The 25,931-nt window shown below is 40.9% G+C and overlaps 1 protein-coding gene across 1 annotated transcript in view; it reads right to left on the bottom strand.

Annotated features, from left to right (window-relative positions):
* Nucleotides 1-25,931, bottom strand: part of LOC137620771 (T-cell activation inhibitor, mitochondrial-like) — a 177,822-nt gene that overhangs the window by 45,474 nt on the left and 106,417 nt on the right. Inside the window, exons 6-7 of the mRNA XM_068351192.1 lie at nt 11,641-11,741; nt 8,560-8,703 (exon numbers count right to left, since the gene is read on the bottom strand). Of these exons, the coding sequence (XP_068207293.1) occupies nt 8,560-8,703; nt 11,641-11,741 (245 nt within the window). The remainder of the gene's footprint in view (nt 1-8,559; nt 8,704-11,640; nt 11,742-25,931) is intronic.

Consider the following 25,931-nt stretch of genomic DNA (forward strand, 5'->3'; position numbering starts at 1 on the left):
GTCCAGAATGAGACTGAGTTTTTCTGAGTCCTTCTTGGGAACACAAAACAGCCTTCATTGGAATTTGATGGACTTTACCCTTCGGATTACTGTATTCTCCAAGAGTTCTCAAATCTACTCCTCCAGAATGGGGGTGGAGTGTTGGAAAAATCGTGGGCACGGGGGTGGAGTGCTGTACCAGCTCCAACCCAGTCCATTCTTGAGTAGGCTGTGGGCCCAGGGATCGAAGGTCCAACGATCCCGAAAAATCTGAAGTCTCCCTCCTACCGGTATCATTTCACTTTGGCTGCTGTTGCCCTGAGGTCTTGCCTCCTTGACTGCGACCACCCCTAAATCCCCTCCCCCTTGAGGGGCGTCTAGACGAATCTCTGGCTGCTCCTCTAGGCTTTGCTCGAAAGGTAGTTGACTTCCCTTCGAACGCTGGGTTAAATGCCGGAGACTGCATAGTCACGGCTTGGGGTACCCACTGGTACGTGGCCGGGGTTTGTGCCACCATCTGGGGCACTGTAGGCAAAGGAAGTTGTTGCTGCTGCTGTCTGAATGGCTTGGCTGGCCGAGAGGGTAGCCTAGGCTTCTTAGTCTTCCTCTTTGGTTGGGGACCCTCATCCGGGGAAGACTTTCTCTTGAGAGATAGGCCCCACTTCTGGAGAAGGTTTCTATTCTCCGTGGCGGCCTTATCCACTACCTCCTTGACCGCTTCACTAGGGAAGAGGTCTTTGCCCCAAATGCTGGAGGAGATTAGTTTCCTTGGCTCGTGCCTCACCGCAGCCGAGGCGAACACGAACTCTCTACATGCCCTTCTAGCTTTGACGAAGCTATAAAGGTCCTTCGTCACTGTGGCTAGATGTGTCTAAACCACTACCATAAACATTTCACGGACTTTGGGGTCACTTGCCATTGTCTCCAGAGTCGTTTGAAGAGACATTGAGGCAGCAAGTCTTTCTTTTGTCTCAAGCTCCCTGCGCAAAAGAAAGTCAGACAGCTTCGGGAGGTTCTCACCAAACTGACGTCCGGCAATATCGGCCACCAACTTCCCGACTGAGAAGGTAAGATGGACGTCCTTCCAGTCTTTGTGGTCCATGGGTAAGGCCAAAGATAGAGGTTTACACTCCTCCAAACAGGGGCATGGCTTACCTACCTCGACCGCTTTCAGCACGGCCGTAAACCCTTTCTGCATAAAGGGGAAGGCTCTAGAAGGAGAGGACACAAAGGAAGGGTGCTTATTACTCAAAGTAGGTACCTTTGAGTTTGTGAAGCCCCTCTCTTTCATCGAGCTTGACAACAAAGCTTGAGCCTTAGCATGGTCAAAAACAATGACCTCCTTCGGCTCCGTTTCTTCCTTTGAGGCTGGTTCCTTCCTTAGGCGGACATAACAGTCCGGATACGACTCCTTGCTGGACCAGAATTCCACCTCCTCAAGGGGGACTGAGCCCAATTTCTTCGAAATGACGATCTTTCCCCTCGTCATAGGCATGTGCTCGGCATACCTCCAAGGGTTGGCATCCGAGCACAAGGGAAGGTCTTTCACGCTGAGCTTCTTCTGGGGCCCACGTGATGCTGCAAGTCTCCACATCTCTAACTTCATTACAGCAGCCTCCTCATTATTTTCCTTCTGCATCTGTTGGATCATCCCAACGATGGAAGAAAGGGTCTTTCCCAGATCCTCTGGGAGAGAGAACGATGTTGAGGGAATAGGTTCAGGGGCCTGAACCGGGGTAGCCGACACCTCGTCGAATTCTTCCTCCTCATTGTCTGGAGCCCGGGACAGCTCCTCTTCCTGGTCTTTTGCCAGAAGGTCTTTTTCCAAGCACTCGGACACCTCCGACATCCTATCGTTCAGTTGGATGTCTTGCAGGGCGTCCGCGACTTCAGCATCCACCGGGAACTGAACTAACGGCATCTCCGCTTGAGGCTGAGGAATCACTGCATCTGCTGATGCCTTGGGGAAAAGGTAAGCCCTCATCTTCTCACTTGGAAGATAGGGACCAGAAGTGTTCTTCTGAAAGCCCCTTACCCAGATACGAAGCTTCTCCCTTGCTGCGTCCCTTGACTCCGCCGTCTTAGGGGAATCAAATGTCTCAGTAATCAGGTTTGTGCATATGGTACATACCTGCAGATCCCAATACCGGAGATCACCTTTGGAGACTGGGCATGCTGCGAGCCTCCTACACAAGTCATGTCCGCAGAAGTTCTTGCTGCGGACGTTGCAGAAAACGCTTCCACACTTCGGATGGTCCTCCTGTAAAGAGAAGAAAATTCCACGAGTATCAATTGAACTACATATCACTGGATATATATAGCTTAGAGTAACTAATCTAGAAAGGAAAGACACACACTTGTATTTCCTGCCCAGTCAATTGCTGTAACCTTCCAGATAATAAAATTGTATGGTTATTCTATACTAGAGTGACCAATAAATAATTTCCAGAGGAAAACAGGTGTAGCTCACACCAAAATAAGTAATTTTAAAATACTGGATAGTAGAAAAGAAAGAACTGACTTTCTTTATCTGTATGGTTTCACCAAAGGGCTGTACAAGACAACACAAGAGTGTTAGAAAAACTTAGTGTTGTAACATATACTATACAATAGTTTTCTCCATGCAGTATATCCTATACTGAAAAATACTGGCTACAGTATATAAGATAATGTGCGGGCCGGCACATACCTTAACTAGTTCCAAAGTATACTACTTTTAGACTATTAGGCGGAAGAACGCTGGTTAAAATGCACCCGGCTGCCGGCCGCCAAACGTAGGCGGCCGGCAGAACATTGGTGTGTTTCTATTGCCGGCCGGCAACTAAACAATGATAGCACCCGGCTGCCGGCCACTAATCGTAGCGGCCGGCAGAACTATGGTGTGATATTATAGCCGGCCGGCAAAGGTATACTACCAATGCCGGCCGGCAGCAAAAGAACCAGAGAACTTCCAACTGCCCGGCTGCCGGCCACTTAGGCCGGCAGCTGGGCTAGGGTACAAACACTAGAAGAAAAACAGAATGGATGCCGGGATAAGAGACTGTACTGCCTCATAGCCCGGCAACCCGAAAGAGTACACATAAGGAAGGGGAGAATATAACTTCAGGCTTCCTTGTCCAATGCCATCTGGCTCTACAGACAAACAAGGATGAGAGACCAAGGGAGGTTCGGGGAGCACTCAAAGCAGAAGACCCTTGCCGGCCGGCAAGGGATTGAGTCAACTCCACATCCTAACCTATGCTAGGTGCAGATGTAGAATGACGGACAGAGATGCAATGGCTAGGCCATCACTAAGGAAAGAGGGGGAAGGGGGAAAGAGGGTCCTGCCAACCTTGCTCTAATAATGAATCACCCGCAGCCAAGAAAACTCACCTTAGCCTAGGGGAGATCCGAGGAGGGAGGCCGGCAGTACTTGCCAGCTCCCTCGGAACCAAAGCAAGGAAGGCGTTGTTATTCACAGAAAAGTAGGATCTCATCCTCCACACCGAGAACAACAACACTGGACTGGTCTGCTAGATCACAAAAAGAAGGAATCATCTCGTACAGAAACCTTCGAAAGTGAACTAAGGAGGCTAAGCCTCCTATTGTGGAGGATTTATTTTTGTTTTATTTTAATTTTTGTTTTTGCCAAATCCTGAGAGAGAGAGAATTTCATTTGCTTTAGTTTTGCTAGATCGCGCGTGATTGTGTGTTTGTGTGTGTGTTTGTGTGTTTGTGTGTCCGCGGTGCGCGCCGAAGAACAAGTGGTATTTAGCAAATGATTGTTTGTAGTGGGAAAGACTGTTGGTACAAATGAGATTGTTTGTTTATGTTTTTAGCTAGGTTACGACACTGGTGAATGTCTTGGGTGAATGCTTATTTTGATTGGACTGCTGCTCGATTCAGTTGTGTTTGAATGCTGGATTTTACCTTATTTAATCATTTTTCGACCAGCGTGGAAGTTATTATATATTTTCTAAGCCGTGATTCCTCCTTTGGAGAGTTATTTCCCGAATGCTGATATATAGTTGATGACCTGGCCTGTGATTAATTTTGTATTAAGACTGCTCTTTAGAAACTGGATTTATTGTTGACGACCTGGCCTGTATTACGATTTGCTTGGACTGCTTTTTGGATTGATGATGATGATGATGATGATGATGATGATGATGATGATGATGATGATGATGATAAGGATGATGATTACTGCTTACAAAATCAGCGAGGCAGTTGTGGCAAATAGTCACGCAGTTTAATATATTAAAGCTGTGATAGTAGTAGTTGTGCCATTAAAGACAGTTGGCTTAATGAATGACTACGAAGTGTTTTTTTACGTATCTTGCGGAGTGTTAGTGAACACACGCAATATATATGTTTGGTGATTTGAAGTTAAGGTTGTGGTTAATTTAATTTTAAGTTTTGTTAGGTGTTGTTTTTTGGTTGGTTTATTTGAATGGTATTAAGTTTTTTTTTCAGTGTTCAAGTTTATAATTAAGTGTTAAGTGATTATTTTGGTTGTGGATGGTTTGTGATAAGTATTCTAATTTTAATAAATATAGTTTTAAGGTTATGGTTGGTTTTTGTGTCCTTTTTGTTCAAGAGTCCAGTTTATGATAAAGTAAGGGGAAAGTTTGTGTTGAGGAGACAATTGTCTGTTAGAGTGATCAAGGGTGTGGGGGTTGTTTTTGCAACATCCCGCCACACTATGTCTACTCTCAGCCTAGCAAGGGAATCTCAATCACAATGCTAGACAGAAACAGACTCAGACTAAGAACTCTGATGTCCTGCCCCCTTCCTGAAGCCAGACTTACTGGATACAGGAAAGAACAGAAAGCGGATTTTGAGCGAAGCGAAAAATCTATTTTTGGGTGAGATGGCCATGTCGTCCTGATGGAAGTTCCATCAGGACGACATGGCTTGAGCCCAAAAACACCCTAATATAGTTGTATCTAAAGTCAATTCAGATAAACCATTAGGGTTAAGCCCAAGGCATAAACAGAGGGAAAGGGATTGCACATATTCTACGAGGAGAAGAGAGTAACTGGGGAGTGTGAGAAAGTTTACTAGGGCCCCATAGACAACTAGCCTAAGCGCGAAGAGAATCGATTACCTAAATCACCGAAACTCACTCGTATACTATCTTGGAAGAAAATCAACATAATCTTAAATGTATAAAACTGCCTAAAGCTTCAATAAAATTTTAAAAACACTCCGAAATCTGACTATCATGCAGGAAAGTACTAGGGCCAAACGACTAGGCTACAAGGTCTAGCGTAGGCCAGAATCAGCAAATCATTCGGCAAAACGAAAATACTAAAAGCATCATATAAAGAAATCCTATGAAACGCTGAATAGCTAAAATTATTAAAGCGAAACAGCCGGGAACGTCGCTCTGGCTAACTAAAAAACTCATGCATGGCGAGCGACAGCGACCAGGATGCCTTCGGTAGGCAACAGCTCTTGTAACGAAGATATCACTATCAAATTATCTTAAAATCACCAAGAGCTTACATTTATACAAAAAAGAGATAACACTCAACTTATCAGAGGCAGAAGAAGTTGGAGAAAGCATCATGATGTTGAAAATAATCCAAGAAACGCAAGATAACACAGGGAAAACACCAAGTTGTTGAGCTATGCAAAAAGGAACACAGATGGCTCCGTCAGTGGCGCTATGCACGCTTACGAAACGGGAGAGGAGAGGTACCTTGCGAGCGGCTCTCCTTTCTTTCTCGTTTTTCGTTTTCTTGCCACTTGACCCCTTCGAAGTGTTAATTCTGTTCGGGAGGCAGATTGCTATGTGGCGTGTCAAGAATACGTCCTCTGATATTTCGGGATATCCCTGGTTCTTTTATTTAGGGATATTCGCTCCAGGAGTTAGAATTCTGGGTACCTTAAGGTAAATTCTCTGGGAATATCACTGTAGTCATATATACCCAAGGAAGCTACCCTTTAGGAACTTCCATCAGGACGACATGGCTTGAGCCCAAAAAAGGGGAATCGTATAATTTGAACACGTATAATTCGGGACCCTACTGTATATATATATATATATATATATATATATATATATATATATATATATATATATATATATATATATATATATATATATATATATATATATATATATATATATATATATATATATATATATATACCCATATCTATCTATCTATCTATATATATATATATATATATATATATATATATATATATATATATATATATATATATATATATATATATATATATATATATCCATATATATATATATATATATATATATATATATATATATATACATATATATATATATATATATATATATATATATATATATATATATATATATATATATATATATATATATACCCATATGTATATATATATATATATATATATATATATATATATATATATATATATATATATATATATATATATATATATATATATATCTATATATATATATATACCCATATATATATATATATATATATATGTATATATATATATATATATATATATATATATATATATATATATATATATATATATATATATATATATATATATATATATATATATATATATATATATATATATATATATATAGTTTCAAAATATTCTGCCCTCCTTTTCCTTCCCTCCTCTCCTTTTAACCCTTTTACCCCCAGGCTATTTGGAAATTTCCAACTCTTAACCCCAAGGGGGTTATTTTTTCCCAGCACATTTTCGTTTATATATTTTTTTAAATTGCTCTAACAGCCTTAATTTTTGTCATAGAGAGGTCAGGTTGGTCTCATTCTCTTGGAAAATGCCTGAATCTTCTCAGAAAATTATAAAAAATATGAAAAAAATATTTTTATAGCACTTTTTTGCAAGGACGTACCGGTACGTCCATGGGGGTAAAGGGATGGCTTTTGTGAAACGTACCAGTACGTCCTTTGGGGGTAAAAGGGTTAATAACCTTCCATTTCCAGCTTTCACTGTCTCTTCAATTCTCGAACCAGCCTTCCTTACTCTCTTCACTTCTTTCCAAAACTACTTCTTATTCTCTTCATATGAACGACCCAATCCCTGACCCCAGCTCACGTCAGCCGCTCTCTTTGCCTTAGATACCTTGCGCTTAATTTCACATTTTTCTCTCAATATCTTTCATACTTCTCTACACTAATACTCTGCAGCCATTCTTCGAATTACCTCTTTTTCTCTTCCACTTTCATCTTCATTCCTTCATTCCACCATTCACTACCCTTCCTCACGCTGCCTCCAACAATCTTCTAGCCACACACATCACATGCAATCCCTACAAAATTTTCTCTTACTAACTTCCACTCCTCCTCTAAATTACCAGTTTCTCTCACTTTCACTCTGTCATATGCCATTTTCAATCTTTCTTGATATTCACTTTTTACCTCAGGTTTTATTAACTCTTCAACCCTCACTAGCTCCCTTTTACATCTCCCCACTCTATTCCCCCACTCTTTTGCTACAACTAATTTTCCTTCCACCAAAAAATGATCAGACATACCGTTAGCCATACCCCTAAACACGTGCACGTCTTTCAATCTTCCAAACATTATTTTAGTTATCAACACATAATTCATTAACGCCCTTTCTACCATTCTTCCATTTGCCACTCTTACCCATGCATACTTGTTTTGACCTTTCTTTTTGAAAAAGCTAGAACTAATCCCCATCTCTTGCTCAACACACATATCTACCAGTCTCTCACCACTCTCATTTTCACCTGGTACGCCATAGCTTCCCAATGACACCTTCTACCTCTCCAGCGCCCACTCTAGCATTTAAGTCACCCATGACAACTGCATAATTCCTTCAACCAAATCCTTCTACACACCTAGTTAATTAAACCCAGAACTCATTCCACTCTCCTTCACTTTCCTCACAACGTGGCCCATATGCACTAACAAAACCCCAACATTCCCTTACCCACATTAACCTAGATGATATCTCCTTCCATTCAACTACTTTACCTGTCATCCATTCACTCAGCAATAAAGCCTCTCTTGCTCTTCCCCTTTCAATCCCAGCACTCTACCAGTCACTTCACCAAAAATCACTTCACCCTTCCCTTTTATCTTTGTCTCACACAAAGCCATTATATCCATCCTTCTATTCCTAAACATACTTCCAATCTCACATCTTTTACTCTCTATCGTACTACATCCACACACATTGAGACACCCAAAACCTAGAGTGCGGGGTGCAGTCACTCACCCCCAGCTCCACCTCTTCAATGTCTCACAGGAGTATATAATACAGAAGAGGGGGTTCCCAGGCCCCTCGTTCCATCCCTTTTTGTCGCTTCTTACGACACATAGAGACACATTGGCGCTATTCTAATTGTTGTTATGCCTCCGCAGATCTAACTGCTTTAGAAGGCTAACATGGTAGGCCATTAATCATCGATAAACTTTCTCAGCATGGCAACCTTTTCTAGAAAAACTTTTTCAAAACATTCTCAGAATTTCTCTCTTTAGCAAAAAGAACTACAGTATTAGTTAACACATATAAATACCTGTTTTGCCACTAAATAGCACTCTTTTTAATGTAAGACAGGACAGAACTTACGATTCAACAACAAGCTGTAGAGATGACAAAGACTCGGGCCAGGACTTTGGAAATCCTCGGCTTCCATGATAGTCTCCAAGTGCAGTAACTAGTCGCTGCAGTTGCTGACTGTAATTTTCGGCCAGAAAGAATGGCTGATACTTTCTGAAAAATTAAAAGAAATAAATATGAGATACAAAATGTAAGAAATACATACATACATATACCAAGGCACTTTTCCCAATTTAGGGGAGTAGCCGACATCAAACAAATGAAAAAAAGGGGACCTTTCCTCTCTCTGTTCCTCCCAGCCTGACAAGGGACTCAACCGAGTAGGGCTGGTACTGCTATGGGTGCCACAGCCCACCATCTCCCATTATCAAATATTAATATCATGTTATGCAAAATTAGTCATTTATTTTAGTCAAGCCTTTGGTAATTTGATGTTAGCCATTTTCTTTCAGTAGCTTCTAAGTTGACATTCAAAAATTATTTCACTCACATTCTCTGGTATTTATTTCTAGATATTTTAATGATTTAATCCTTAATTATTCTTAGTTTACTTAAGATTAGTCAACGTTATTTTCTCTGATGATTTTAAATGTTATGTTTAATAAGTCTGTGGTTTTTTTAGAAGAAATTAAGGAGAAGAAGAAGGGGCCACGTGTGATTTCAAACCTATGAAAGTTACTGTCTGACTTTAAATGATTCATAGTAATGTCCCCAGAGTGGTCACCCGTTATCCACCACAGATGAAGCTTCATAATGCTGAATCCCCTACTCCTGCTACCTCCGCGGTCATCTATGATGATCGGATGAAGCAGCAGGGCCTACCAGAACTGCGTCACAATCGCTCGCCATTCATTCCTATTTCTAGCACGCTCTCTTGCCTCTCTCACATCTATACTCCTGTCACCCAGAGCTTTCTTCACTACATCCATTCACCCAAGCCTTGGCCTTCCTCTTGTACTTCTCCCATAAACTCTTGCATTCATCACCTTCTTTACCAGACAGCCATTTTCCATTCCCTCAACATGGCCAAACCACCTCAACATATTCATATCCACTTTAGCTAATAACTCATTTCTTACACCTGTTCTCACCCTCACTACTTCGTTCCTAACCCTATCTACTCGAGATACACCAGCCATACTCCTCAGACACTTCATCTCAAACACATTCAATTTCCGGCTCTGTGTCACTTTCATTCCCGACAACTCCAATCCATATATCACAGTCAGTACAATCACTTTTTCATACAGAACTCTCTTTACACCTATGCCTAACCCTCTATTCTTTACCACTCCCTTAACTGCCCCCAACACCTTGCATCCTTCATTCACTCTCTGACGTACATCTGCTTCCACTCCACCATTTGCTGAAACAACAGACCCCACGTACTTAAACTGATCCACCTCCTCAAGTAACTATCCAATCAATATGACATTCAACCTCGCACCACCTTCCCTTCTCATACATCTCATAACCTTACTCTTACCCACATTAACTCTCAACTTCCTTCTCTCACATACCCTTCGAAAATTCTGTCACTAATTGGCCTAGCTTCTTTTCCGAGTATAAACATGAATTTTCAATTCTAATAATAAAAAATTGTTTATGACATTCACCAATGTTTTAACAGCAACAGATGAGATTATTTTTGTAAATAGATCTCATTATACTGTACTGTATATAATGTTTTAACTGGCATTACTTATTGTTTTGGAATCCTGTTGTTTTCTCTAGAAAATCAAATTTTCAATTCTACTGAACTAATAAAAAAAAAAGTATTATGGACATGTACACTGCATATTATTGCTATTATCATCCTACGGTAGTTTACTGTGATCACTGAGTGATTGAGAACGAAAGTGTCAAAATAATTCCAATAATCACCTAAAATACATTGTTGGCTTTAAAATAAAAGAACAACTTTAAAAAAAAAATACATGTCCTTTTAAAAAGTTTAAAGAGGCCGCTGATTTGATGACAAAGTCCTAATGAATACTTTATATACAAGGTAATTTTTTTAGCACTTAGATAACCGAGGTATCTTCTTGGGTCCCCAGGAGAGGGACACTATCCTAGTCTGTGAAACACATTCAAAGCAACCAAGCAGTCATAAAAAGGAAAAGGTTGACCAATCATCTCATACACGTTATGTTAAAACTTGTGTAATCCATTCTTATCACTGTGCTCTTATGAAAGAGCTGGTCTTGTAATTTACAATACTTTCTGGACAATACCAACCAGAGCCTTCCATAAGATTTTTCATCTTATTTTACTTATAGTGACTATCAACATGACTGTAAATGACACAATAACAACCCTGTGAAAATTCTTTATGGCATACTCCATGGTAAGATAATGCCTCTTTCAGTGTGCAGGGTTGTGGTAGCCAATTGGAAACATCACTGCCTCGCAATCTGCTAGACTAAAATTTGGGCCCGGCTCAGCTCGATAGTTTCTCAATAGTGTCTGCAACCTCACCATCCTTGTGAGCTATGGATGGGGGTTTGTGGGAGCCTATAAGTATACCTGCTAAGTCATCAGCATCCATTGCCTGGCCTTTCCTGGTCCTAGCTTGCATGGAGATGAAGCTTGGGTGCTGATCATAAGTATATATGGTCAGTCTCGGGACCATTGTCCTGCTAGGGCATTGTCACTGTCCCTGGCCTCTGCCATTCATAAGCAACCTTTAGACCTTTAAATGACTGAGTGTGATGGTAGCCAAAAAAAGTTTATAATCCTGCATTTTATTAATACATATAACATCTAAGTGATTCGAGTCTTATATCTGAAGTTATTGAAAAAAATTGTGATAAACCACTATAACATATGTGAAGGATCATTCTTCAAGTGACCAATTGATACATTACACAGGAAGGTTTAAGAAAAGTACAGTATACACCAGTAGGCACAGATTTTCAGGATAAATATTTCTTTGCCTGAATTCAGAAATGCTTATCTGTAAAGTATCTTACTATATGATATGGATATATTAGGCCAGGATTTGAGGTTGAATAGTAGATGACAGGCCAATCATAGGCATTACACTGCCTCAATTCAAAAATTAATCTTTACAAAAACTGATAACTGTACCTATGAGTTACTTGAATGTTTCGTAGCGTGTTCGAAACTGCCTTCTGCATATCAGGAATTCTCTTTATTAATACATCTTGTTCAGGTACACGGAAGATTCCCTGAAATGGAAAATAGTAATAATTGCATGGAATTTTTATCTATTTAAGAACAAAATATCATTTTTACCAGCGGCAATATGTAGACCAAAGTATCCTTGAGATAAAAGAGAATAAATTTTTATATATGAAACATATTCAAGATAAGTCTTGTCTCCAATTTTATATATTACTGTGCAGTATTTGTGTTTTTAAGATTAACATTTATCTTTACTGTATGCTGTACTGTTATTTTATACTGCAATCATAATTTCTTCCTTTCCTTTTCCCACAAGGCTTCTTTTCCTGTTGGGGACATGAGGGCTTTTAAATTTCTGTCCTTCCTACTACAGTTGCAGCTTGGATAGTAAGTAATAATAACAACCAAACTATTAGAGGCTATTTTTTTCATACTGATGAGCTTTCATTTCCAAATAAGTACAGTAATGTATTTATACTAAGATAGGAATTTTGAAAGCCAAATTACATTATCGATACAGTATTGGTCTGAAGGAAAGTAAAAGAGACAAGATCATCTCAGATTTTCCAGAGCCTACCTCAATCAACAACGCATGTAACTCACTTGTGCGTTTAGCCAACAGAACGCTAGCTTTTACCGATTGGTATAGATGACCTGCTAATTACTACTTGAGAATTTACGTTAGAAGTGAAACTGGGTAGCTTAAGCCTGACACACTACTCTGAATATAGTACTAAGTTGATTTCTGAGTTGAGAGTTATTTGCTTCATAGTTAAAAAGTAGCTCAGATAATTTGATGAAAATCACATCATATAATACCTTAAAGCTGTGATAAGTTAGTTTATTGTAAGATTTCTATTGCACTAAGCCCACATTGATCCTGTTTACAACTGAAGTGTTAGTGTTGGGCATCTGCTGAGGCTAATAGCCGAAAGGTCAACATATGTAACGGCAAATATAGACGTCACTGTAACGGTACCTCCCAAGGGATATTCATCCCCTTAATTATAAAATCAACTTTTTATCATTATAAATTATAATTCTTAACTAAATACTGTACAGACAATTCATTATAACATAAGTTTTTTTACAGCCCTACTTGAAATGGCAATAAAAACCTGAGTGAAAGAAAAATTAGTAAACTAAACTAAACCTGTGATGAACTAAAGGCCTAGATTATAAGTGAACAAAAATGCAATATTATCTGGAGTGAACAAGAGATGTAAACTACCAGTTGTGCTGATACCACACGAATAACAAAAAATCTTGAAGAGTATTTACGATATGAAATGTTATTTTCATTAGTAAAATAAATTTTTGAATATACTTACCCGATGATCATGTAGCTGTCAACTCTGTTGCCCGACAGAAATCTACGGTCGGGATACGCCAGCGATCGCTATACAGGTGGGGGTGTACACAACAGCGCCATCTGTGAGCAGGTACTCAAGTACTTATTGTCAACAAGAACTCAATTTTCTCCTCGGTCCACTGGTTCTCTATGGGGAGGAAGGGCGGGTCCTTAAATTCATGATCATCGGGTAAGTATATTCAAAAATTTATTTTACTAATGAAAATAACATTTTTCAATATTGATCTTACCCGATGATCATGTAGCTGATTCACACCCAGGGTGGTGGGTGGAGACCAGCATACATGTTAACAAAGAAGCTAAGTATCCCGTATCTTATTTTAGCAGTTATTCAAAATAACAAACCTAAAATAAATAAGTACCTGGTAAGGAAGTCGACTTGAACCATTACTCTGCCTTTTAAGTACGTCTTCCTTACTGAGCCTAGCGATCCTCTTAGGATGCTGAGCGACTCCTAGGTGCTGAAGTATTAAGGGCTGCAACCCATACTAAAGGACCTCATCACAACCTCTAATCTAGGCGCTTCTCAAGAAAGAATTTGACCACCCGCCAAATCAACCAGGATGCGGAAGGCTTCTTAGCCTTCCGGACAATCCAGAAATATTTCAAGAGAAAGATTAAAAAGGTTCTGGAATTAGGGAATTGTAGTGGTGGAGCCCCCACCACTACTGCACTCGTTGCTACGAATGGTCCCAGAGTGTAGCAGTTCTCGTAAAGAGACTGGACATTCTTAAGATAAAAGACGCGAACACTGATTAGCTTTTCCAAAAGGTTGCGTCAAAAATATTTTGCAGAGATCTATTTCATTAAAAGGTCACGGAAGTTGTGATAGCTCTAACTTTGTGTGTCCTTACCTTCAGCCAAGCTTGGTCTTCCTCATTCAGAAGGGAATGAGCTTCTCGTATTAACAGTCTGAAAATAATAGGATAAAGAATTCTCTGACATAGGCAAAGATGAATTCTTAACTGAACACCATAAAGCTTCAGACGGGCCTCATAAAGGTTTTTAAAATAGAACTTAAGAGCTCTACAGGACATAATACTCTTTCTAGTTCCTTTCCAACCATATCGATAAGTTTGGAATAACGAACGATATTGGTCAAGGCCGAGAAGGCAGCTCGTGTTTGGCTAGAAAACCAAGATGTAGAACATGTAGCCGTTTCGGATGAAAATCCGATGTTCTTGCTGAAGGCATGAATCTCACTGACTCTTTTAGCTGGTAAAGCATATCAGGAAAAGAGTCTTAAAGGTGAGATCTTTCAGGGAGGCTGATTGAAGTGGTTCGAACCTGTCTAACATAAGGAATCTTAGAACCACGTCTAAATTCCAACCAGGTGTAACCAAACGACGCTCCTTCGTGGTCTCAAAAGACTTAAGGAGGTCCTGTAGATCTTTATTGTTAAAAAGATCTAAGCCTCTGTGACGGAAGACTGATGCCAACATGCTTCTGTAACCCTTGAAAGTGGGAGCTGAAAGAGATCGCTCTTTTCTCAGATATAAGAGGAAGTCAGCTATTTGAGTTACAGAGGTACTGGTCGAGGATACGGATACTGACTTGCACCAGTTTAGGAAGATTCCCCACTTCGATTGGTAGACTCTAAGGGTGGATGTTCTCCTTGCTCTAACAATCGCTCTGGTTGCCTCCTTCGAAAAAACCTCTAGTTCTCGAGAGTCTTTCGATACTCTGAAGGCAGTGAGACGAAGAGCGTGGAGGCCTTGGAGTACCTTCTTACGCGTGGCAGACGTAGCAGGTCCACCCTTAGGGGAAGAGTTCTGGGAACGTCTACTAGCCATCGAAGTACCTCGGTAAGTTATTCTCTCGCGGGCCAGAGGGAAGCAACTAGTGTCAACTTTGTCCCAACGTGAGAGGCGAACTTCTGCAGTACCTTGTTGACAAACTAGAACGGAGGGAATGCATATAGATCTAGATGAGACTAATCTAGTAGAAAGACATCTAAAAGAACCACTGCTGGGTCTGTTGAGAGCCTCTTGGACATCGAGGTTGCGAAGAGATCTATGGTTGGATGGCCCCAGGTGACCCAAAGTCTCTTGCATACATCTCTGTGGAGGGTCCAATATGTTGGAATTATTGTCCCTTCCTGCTGAGACAAACTGCTAAGACATTCAAGTTGCCTTGGAAGAAATTTGTTACTAGTGAAAAGTCTAGACCTGTTGAACAGGAGAGGAGGTCACTAGCGAACTCGCACCATGTCAGAGAGTAGGTCCCTCCTTGCTAGGAGATGAACATCAAAGCAGGGAGTTGTCCGTGTTGACCTCCATTACTTTGTCTTGAAGGAGAGACCTGAAGCTTTTCCAGGTCAGACTTACTGCCAGAAGCTTCTTGCAGTTAAAATGCATTGTCCTTTGACGCGAGTTCCATAATCCCGAGCATTCCCTACCGCCTAAGGTCGCACCCCAGCCTACGTCCGATGCGTCTGAGAAGAGAACGTGGTAGGAGTCTGAACAGTCAGGGGAAGACCCTATAAAAGGTTGATAAAGTCCTTTCCTCAGGTTAGACCAGACTTATCTTCCGGAAACCGGGATCGAGACCGCTTCTAGCGTCTTGTCCTTTTCCAGTGAAGAGCTAGATGAAACCGAAGAGGACGGAGGTGTAGTCTTCCAAGTGACACCAAATGCACCACGGATGACAGTGTCCTAACCAGACTCATCCACAGCCTGACAGGGCCGTATTCCTTCTTCAGCATCTTCTGGATGGATAGCAGGGCTGGGGATTGATCTTCTTGTTCAGCCATGTCCTCATCAGAGGGTTCCTCATCCGAAACTGATGAGGAAACGGCAACGGAGTGGGCAACGTCTGACTCGCTGAATCCGGTCGCACTGGTGGATGCGTGACGGAGCCGGACACAAGATCATGGTACTGCTGCACAGTCTGTGAACTGTCAACCATGGGGAAGCGAGGAAATACAGCGACAACCCGAAACTGTCTAGACTGTCTGGGTAGTACAGACAACCCCTTATCGGGTTGCTGAGGTTGCCGCACTGCGTCACAACAAGTCACCTCTGCTGGTTGTTGAACGTCTTCCCAGTGACACACTGAACGTCCACAACCACCTCCGAGAGTAGCATAACATCAACGTGCGACTGGCAACCCACACTGTGTCACACCGGTGGAGGAACCATCTCAACTGGCGGACGTGAGTAGGATACCTCAGCGTCAACAGGGCGTACAACCAACCGGTAGGAAGGTCGTTGGCAAGAAGGGTCTTCTCCGTAAAAAATCCTCTATCAAGGACTAAGCTTGGACTGCATGTCTTGCAACAAAGCCCAAGGTCTATGGGAGCAGGTGTGGCAACAGACGGGGTTAGCGACTGAAGCGGAACCATTTACCCTCCCTGGAAGCATGTTATGCTTAAATAAAAGTCCATAGGAGGATAAGCAGCTTAAGGCTCCTCTCCAAATGACAGAGTCCTCAAGGGAATATCAGAAGGAGGGAGAACAGCACTTTCTCATCTACAGGAACCATATCCGAGAAAAGCTAGGTTCTCTCAGTGAGGGTTTCACTGGTGCAAAAGCAGCAGACCAGAAGGCAACGTTATGAAACTACTTGACAGTCTGTGAACTGTCAAAAACTGAACTGTCAACCACAACAGGAGCGTGAGGACATACAGCACTGGTGTATAAGTAGCAGACCAGAAGGCAACGTCATGTAACTGTATGACAGTTTGTGAGTTGGCAACAACCAAAGTTGTGTGGGGAAGCCTCAACTCCTGACTGACTAGTTTGCTGCTGGCGAGTGGCGGTAACCACAGTGTGTTGCGGAGGCTGACACACCGTGTCAAAACACGGCAGCTTGTGGTAGCTCACGCACGGCAACGGAGTGCTCTGTGTGTGGGAGTCATCATACATCTGGCAGGGTTGACTGTGCATGGGTGGAGGAGCTCTCACAACTAGAGTGTGAGAGCAGGAAGCCATGCCGGGCGCACAACCGTGGGAGGTGTAGGCCCACGGGTGCATCGTCAACCTTCTCCGCAGTCGGAGTGTGGGAGCTGGCAACAACAAAAGCAGAGGGCTGGTGCGTGGGAGGGGCTGCGGTGGGTTGAGGAGCATGCTGTATGGTATGCGGAGCATGCTGTAAGGTATGCGGCTCATGCTGCATGGTATGCGGAGCATGCTGTAAGGTATGCAGAGCATGCTGCATGGGCTGCGGAGAATGCCGCATAGTGCTGGAACCCGGCAGCTCTACAGAACCTTCCCACTGCTGATGCGGTAGCTCACGCATGTTAGCAGATGGTGCAGCAAGAACATGCGTCTGGCAGGGTGGACTGCGCATCGGTAGTGGAGCTCTCACAGGTGGAGGGTGGGAGCAGGCAGCCGCAGTATCTGCTGAGCGCACAACCTCGGCAGGTTGTAGGTTAACAGGTGCATTGTCAACCTTCCAGCATGATACTCCTGCATGAAGGAGCAAGCTGAGACTGTAAAGTCTGCAGCATGGACCACTAGGGTCTATGAAAGACAACAACAAACGGAGCTACTGTCCGTTGTGACTGAGGGTCTAAAACAGCTGGTGCGGCAACAGACGGAGATACTGCCTGTTGCGGTACCACCTTGCCTCTCTTGGGAGGTGTGCAGTTGTCGTACTGCAGCGAGTCCGAACTGACCCAGTGGCTACACCTAGGCCGTTGGACTTGCGCGGAAGGGACCGACTTGCACTTAAAAGCTGCAAGACTTGGTCCATGGTTTCTGCGAGAAACCTCTTCCGCAGACGAGGAATAAATGGGCTCTCTCGTCTTTGTGTGGGTGGGGTGATCACGTCGGCAACGTGTGTAGATACACCCGAAACCACGGAGGGAAACGTCTGTTCGTCGATCAAGGCCTGTGGAACCCATAAGTCCTTCGACATTACTTCTCCCCTGGGCTTGGGAGCTTGTAAGAGGTATCGGACTAGGTGAACAACTGGCACGAACAGACGAACCCTCGAACGCAACACTGTAACACTTTGCGCATTTCACTTTATCACTTTTGATTTTCTGTTTGCACTCATTTCACTGAACTCGAAACTTTAAGTGGTTTGTACCTGAAACACGCAATCCTATCCTTCATTAAAAGGTAGTAATTGCGAAAACAGTATTACAATGTAACAGAAAAACATAATGAAAGATAAAGAATTCAGTGGCTGGAAAAGAGACTAAACACTAGATCAAATAAACTACGTTTAAAATCTCTCACCGCATAAAGCCTGGGAACAAGAATAAAACTCTAGAAACGTTTTACCTTCTTCCCCTATAGCGACTAGGGAGAAGAGCAAAAAACGAGAACAACGTTACCCGCTTGAACGAAACGTTTATCCTCCTCTCTCTCCCTCCGTCTCTATCTCTCTCTCTCTCTCTCTCTTGACTTAGAACCTGAGAGATGAGCCCAATTATATATATCGTTAAAACATATTATTTGTTAAAGGAAAAATACTGAAAGGTTTCCCAAATAAAAAGTTCCTTTATTAGAATTAAAACCATTTAAGCTAAGAAAGAATGAACGAAACGCTAGAATGGGTTTACTCTTACTGCAACGTGAAACCGTGAAATACTCTCTCTCTATCGTAACGATAGAGCGCAAGTTGAACGTTCTGAACGTCAACAACTGCGGAGACTAAACAAAACGTTAGTTCAACTTTGAAAACAGTACGAGACTATCAAAGAAATTCTTTCAAAAACATTAAAATTAAAATAGCATAAATTCTTAACAGGAAAAACGATATGACAGGCTCAATGTTAATTAACTTCGGTTCCAAGTAAGGACCGCCTACTATTAGGAAGGGTCGCATATAAACAAACATAAAAATTAATTTTTATAAGTTTATAATAAATGGAAAGTTAATCGAAGAGGCCTATAAATGGCAGAGAGATATAAAATAAATCTATAACTTTGTTAAGCAAAATTACCAAAAACCTAAACACACTTCCGTCTAAGGGAAGGGTGGGTCAAAAAAAGTGAAAGAGAGTCTATACTCTCTTCGACACCAACACATCCGTCTAAGGGAAGGGTCGGCCATTTAAAAGTGAAAGAGAGTCCATACTCTCTTCGTCACCATAATTAAATCAAACTAATTCCAAAAGCTTGCTAAGCTAATGATAAAGCTTCCTGAATAGCGAAGGCTAAACTCTAGAGCAAATACATCACCAAATCGTGAACAATAACTCCAGAATCAACAGCGTATCCAAGTAGGTCTAGCCGGTGGCACGACAGAGGAAAAATTGAGTTCTTGTTGACAAGAAGTACTTGAGTACCTGCTCACAGATGGCGCTGTTGTGTACACCCCCACCTGTATAGCGATCGCTGGCGTATCCCGACCGTAGATTTCTGTCGGGCAACAGAGTTGACAGCTACATGATCATCGGGTAAGATTAATATTGAAAAACAACATTTCAAAAATTGATTTATAGTTTTATAAATGCTTACTTTAGTATCAGGTAGGATATGCAGAATCAGTTACCAAACTTGGTCTTCTACCGCAAAATCTACTGTATATATCATATAGAGTGACTAAAATAGCAGAAATGCAAATACAGAAAATCCAAAATTTTTACAGCTAGACTCGTAAAGGTACTAACAAAATGAGAGAAAAGAATTACCACATTAAAGTAAACCAGTGGTGAACTAGAAGCCAAGCTTGTAAGAGAACAAAGACGCAATATCACCCGCAGTGATCACGAGATACAACCTACCAATTGAGCTGAAATATCAGCTACAGCAAATATTTTTAAAGCTCTTCAACAATATGAAACACAATTTCCTAAAATAAAACAATATTGCTTACTTTAGCCAGAGGTGGGATACAAAAATCCAGCTACTCAACTCAATATTGATGTACAGAAGGTCCTCCACTTACAAATTTAATTGGTTCCCAGAAGCTGTTTGTAAGTCGAATAGTTTGTTAGTTCAATTTTGTTCAATTTTGACCTATGGTAGGCCTAACCTGAATTCCATGCCTATGATTTCTAGCTACAAGTCAACAAATAGTCAGGTTTCATAAGAAACAGATATCAGGTTATTAAAAATGTTGTTTTGCTTACTGTATTAAATCATATAATATTGTTTTATTAGAGTATTTCCTTATTGTATCTTTGTTATTTAATTTGTATTTGTGTTTATACCTCTAAATGTTTGTAAGTTGCAGAAGGAATAAAGTAGATTAAGAAATTGAGACTTCAAGAGGAACTCGAATCCGTAAGGCCCAGTGAACATTCAGAGCCCTAATTGAAGGAACACTTAATAACTAGACCAGACTAATGAAGTTATAGTCCATTTCTTTTAGCGAAGCATATTTGCACCGACTCGCAACAGTGCCCTTTAGCTCGGAAAAAGTTTCCTGATCGCTGATTGGTTAGAATTATCTTGTCCAACCAATCAGCGATCAGGAAACTTTTCCGAGCTAAAAGGGCACCGCTGCGAGTCGGTGCAAATATGCCTCGCTAAAAGAAATGGACTGTAGGTTAGTTCAAACAACCAGGGAGGCAAGTCAAACTTACCACCCACAATAGAAGGCTCCCTGGCTTTTGAGAATAAGAAAGTTAAATAAGCTAAAACTAAATAGGTTGATCACTATCTTAGCTGGTGAGGTGAGTGAGCATGATGTGTAATATTGTTATTAACACTCTAAAACATATCCTATAAGCTATTGTAAAATCTAAATCAATTAGACAAAAATCACGGATACAAAGTTGAGAAAATATAGTGCAAAAATGTCTTGTTTTCCATCATTACAAGATATTGAAGTAATATTTTAACTTATACATGCTCTGAAACATATCCTGTAAGCCACTGAAAAATCTAAATCAATTAGGAAAAAACACGACACAAATAAAAAACTATTTAGCTTGTGGCAAAGAGGAAGTTTGGGGTGATAGTATAATTGTTATTTTTTATCTAGTTCATATTTTTGTTTGATTTTAAAACGATAAGACAAAAATAAATGACAGTCATTATTTCCTTTGAAAACAATGATTCTACCCTTCTTTTCATTTTTTAAGACTGGTAAGACATTTATCCATAAAGGGTACAAGACAGGAAAGAGAAGAAAGAACTCCACAAAGTAGAAACCCGACCAACAAAATTTAGTATTGAATATGATTATGAAGTCTTAAGTAGTCAAAACTGCTCCCTTACCCCCATGAGTAGATAAACTGAGGAAACATGCCCTACTATCTGACCACTGATATCATCACAATTTCAATTCAGGTTTCAACCTTCTCATTCTGAGGATTATCCATCAGACCATGGTACCAAGAGGGTTCCTGCAGACCATAGTAAGTAGTTTCCATAACCACCAAAAATCAACAATGAACTTGAGTTATTCAACTACACAATTTACTAAATTTGCTCAATTCTTTAGTCTAGGTTTGCAAAAAAAAAAAATTAAAAAAAAATAGAGAAAAAAAAAATGTCCAAGATTTGGGCATACTCATGGAGACTGTTCCCAACACCACCTAAGCTGTTTGACTTTCAAGTTCTTTTCAGATCTTCAAAACAATACGTTCAGCGTTTTCATCAAGATGTCTGGCATCTTTCACTTGTGATTTAAACTCAATAAATAAACACTAAGAAACTATGTAATAAAATTTACTAAAGGAGATTAAACTAATATTTTTATCAACTCACGGATGCAATAAGATACATAGTCTCACTACTGAAAATGAGGATGGTTTTTGATAAGCCTGATCTTTACCCTATGATGCTGAGCCCAGACACTTGTTCAGGGACTTGTATAGGGATGTTCGACTAAGCTCATCAATGTCTCAAAGTCTCCAACTGGAACAAAAAGTTCTTTACAACCTTTTACATCACAGTGTTTGTAAGAGTACCATAGTACACCTTTTTTTTTTAAATCTCTAAAGAGGGCCAGGAATAGTGAACAATGCAATTTTCAAAATTTGAAGTTTGTGATAGCAAATTGCTCATCGAATCAGCCTCAATCCTTTGCTTGCATATATCCTTAAACAAAGCATCACAATGGAAGGTTTGGAAAGGATAATTCTAAGAATGTGTGAGAATATGCTTTACATAATGGAAAGAAGTATCAGTACAATGTTGAATTCTTCTGTCATTTGGAAAGTGTATTAAGCCTAGCTCCAAATAATTAATTCAGACTACACCTAACAAGCTTCATGTGTAATATTTATTATAGTGGCTTCTTTAGCTAGGCTATATCTTTAGACATGATTGGATTTCATAGTAAATTCTGTAATTTTGAATGGTAAAAGTATTGTGCAGACCAAGGCCTACATGACGGAGGACTATGAAGCGTGAAGCCAGAGATGATGAATGGAGAAGTATTGATTTAAAAACTCAAGATAGAGACAACTGGTGAAATCTAACTGAGGCCCCTTGCGTCAGTACGCGTAGGAGGATATGATGATGCTGATTGTGCAGTTTAGCATAGGTTCAATATTTTGTGATATTACTGTTTGATGTAAAATACTTAAAGGCCCAGACATACTTGGGTGAGAATTGTAAGACGGTCAAAAGATAAATGGACATTTATTGAAGTGAGAATAAAGAAAATAAGTAGAGGATGTTTATATTGGGTCACTGGGATCATAATTACAGTATCAAATGTAACTAATAATTATAATAGTAATAATAATAATAATAATAATAATAATAATAATAATAATAATAATAATAATAACAACAATAATAATAATACTACTAATAGTAATATAACAGCAATAAAAGCAAAGTGTAGTATTTGACTCTCAGGCTGTTATAAATAAAGTTTTAGAATATCAAAAATTTTCTCATGTTCCTGATAGGCTAAGGCCCAGCATTTCAATAAATACCTTTTTCAATTTCTCTCAACAATCCCTGGGAGGTCCAGTAAACAGACTTATGATGTCTGGATTAAGAAGGCCACGTTGACGCAAGAACTCAAAATAAATCACGGGGGCCATATGGTACACCTGACAAGCCGAATATTAGACAATGATGTTTTGAGATTTTCAATAAAGTGAAAAAGTAAAAAACGATTACCTGAGAGAGAGAGAGAGAGAGAGAGAGAGAGAGAGAGAGAGAGAGAGAGAGAGAGAGAGAGAGAGAGAGAGAGAGTGTGTGTGTGTGTGTGTGTGTGTGTGTGTGTGTGCGTGTGTTTAGTCCCACATATCACTACAAAGTTCAAAAAGACAGCAAATTATACAGAATACTACCATAACTAAAAGCTCTGAATGTCAACTCAGCATTCTTTTAGTGGAATCAGGTGAAGATAACGGATTTTGAGTGAAGAGAAAAATCTATTTTTGGGTGAGATAGCCATGACGTCCTGATGGAAGGTTCCTTCAGTAGCTTCCTAAGGGTATATTTGACTACAGTATATATTCCCAGAGAATTAAACTAAAGGTTTCACAGAATTCTAACTTCTGGCGCGAGTACCCATAAGGTTTCCCTTTAGGATATCGTATAATAACAGGGGACGTGTGCTTGACACGCCGCATAGCTATCTGCACCCCACATAGCATTTACGCTTCGAGGGGGAGTGTGGTAAGTATGGGAGGAGCCGTTACTAAACTCTCCTCCTTCATTACTGTTACGGTACTCGGCGATGTCAACATCCGGCCGCCATAGCTGGCCGCCATCTTGAATGACGTCACCGATGCGCGCCATTTCCTCATTCCTTCCGGCGTTTCTGTCAGCCTCCATGATACAATAAGAAAGGGAGGGGCCTGACAGGGCAGAAAAGATAATCAGGGCGGGTCCATCAGGACGTCATGGCTATCTCACCCAAAAATAGATTTTTCACTTTGCTCAAAATCAGTTTTTTGGGCTCAAGCCATGACGTCCTGATGGAAGTCTACCAGAGAATTAGTGTATCGTGGAATTTTCCCATTTTAGTAGTGCCTTCGACTTCTAAACAATATTCCTTTGGTCTGATGATCTTAGAGACCGTGACATCTCTTTTACATGTCACTACCAATGGCATATACTATGACAGGGAAGTCCTACTTGGACGAAAGGAACATCTTGAAGTAACCTGATGAAGAAGATTCACCCGTCGACGCAGATCTTGCCGGTCTCGCAGACAGATCAGGAAAGTTAAGTAGTGTTGGAACAAATATTTAACTTTTCTATAGGTGAGTATACATCAGATAGGAGCAATATTATAACATAGATTATAATCATGATCAAAATTAGGGGTAATCAAACTCTCTAACAGTAATTTATTTCATATAGTAGGGCGAAATAAGACGTGTATGGTAGCGAAATTTCTATTTTATTCAATAAAATATCTGAGTTAATATGAGATAAATAAATTTCAATAAAAATTTAGTTAACAAACATAGCCTAAAGACTACATAAGACGTGGGTGTGGAATCTGAAAAGGAAGAACTTGCCATTACACACATTAGTTCCAAGGGAACTATAAGGTCTTTTTAAAGTCTTAAATACACTTCATGACCAAATAAACATGTGGCACACGTGTTCAAGTCTATGTTACTTCACCATGTAGAAGAACAGTCCGTCGTGTCACTAGGTGGCACTTAAAATCACTATGTTTCGCACTAGGGTCAACACAGGCACCCGTTGAGTTAGAGTCCCAAAATAACTCACTGTTCTGCGCAGCACTAGGCAGCAGGCTTTAACACACTACCTGCTGCCACCACGTATCTCTTCAATTCGCGCACCTGCTTCGCATAGTGTTTGAAAAACACTCTTGAGGATTTCCAGCCTGTGAAGGATCTAAGGTTTCCAAAATCCATTGCTTGAAAGAAATTTAGGGAACAGGCGACTTTCCTGGGATCATGACCTGCGGGTGTACTGTCAGGATCCGCTCTGCGAATAAAGTAGGTGATTTTCGCCCTTAGTTGTTTGAGTGACAAATCAGATCCCGATGTTTCTCCTTTAAAGAGCTGTCCTCCGCCAAAGTCTGAAGTTCTTCGAAGATAGACCTTTAGACTCTCCACTGGGCATAGAGAGACTTCTTCCTTCAGAGGGCAGATTCTCCAGGGACCCCACCTCTTAGTGGGGGGAGTGTTCTTAGCGAGAAACGTTGGGTCAGGGAAGAGGGTAAGTTCCCCTGTTTCAGTGAACTGTATCTGGCCCTCTTCTCTAGATAAAGCCACTATTTCACTGACTCGAGCTCCTGAGGCGAGAGCAAAAAGGAAAATCACTTTTTGAGTCAAGTCTTTCAGAGGGCAAGACTCGTTGTCCAGACTAGAGGCTAAATGGAGCACCTTATCAAGAGACCAGGAGATGGGTCTCGGTGGAGGTGCAGGATGGAGTCTAGCACATGCCTTTGGAAGCTTGTTAAAGATGTCGTTGGACAAGTCTATCTGGAAGGCGTAAAGTAATGGTCTTGTCAAGGCCGATTTGCAAGTGGAAATCATATTGGCTGCTAAGCCTTGTCCATGAAGGTGAATGAAGAAGGACAGACAAAAATCTATGGAGATTTCCGTAGGATTTTTTGCCTTGACAAAAGACACCCACTTCTTCCAGGATGACTCATATTGCCTTCTGGTAGACTATGTTTTGTATTCCTCTAGGAAGTCTAAACATTTCTTCGAAATTCCAAACCTTTTCTTCACAGCTAGGGAGAGAAAATCATGAGATGAAGGTCTCGAGTTTTCCTTGATGAAGCGAAGACAGTCGACTTCTGAACCTGCTGGGAGAGAACTGGGTCCGGCAGAGGGATCAGCTTGGGCTGTAGCTCCAGGACTAGAGGGAACCAGTTGCTCCGGGGCCACTTGGGTGCCACTAGAGCTGTTGTTCCCTTGAAAGTTCTTAGCTTGGTAAGGACTTTCAGCTGAAGGTTGGGAGGAGGGAACAGGTAAACTTTAGACCATCTGTTCCAGTCCAGGGACATGGCGTCCACCGCTTCTGCTCTGGGGTCCTCGTATGGGGCCACGTAAAGAGGAAGT

This window comes from Palaemon carinicauda, chromosome 27 (assembly GCF_036898095.1).
Source record: "Palaemon carinicauda isolate YSFRI2023 chromosome 27, ASM3689809v2, whole genome shotgun sequence".
NCBI classification, from domain to species: Eukaryota; Metazoa; Arthropoda; class Malacostraca; order Decapoda; family Palaemonidae; genus Palaemon; species Palaemon carinicauda.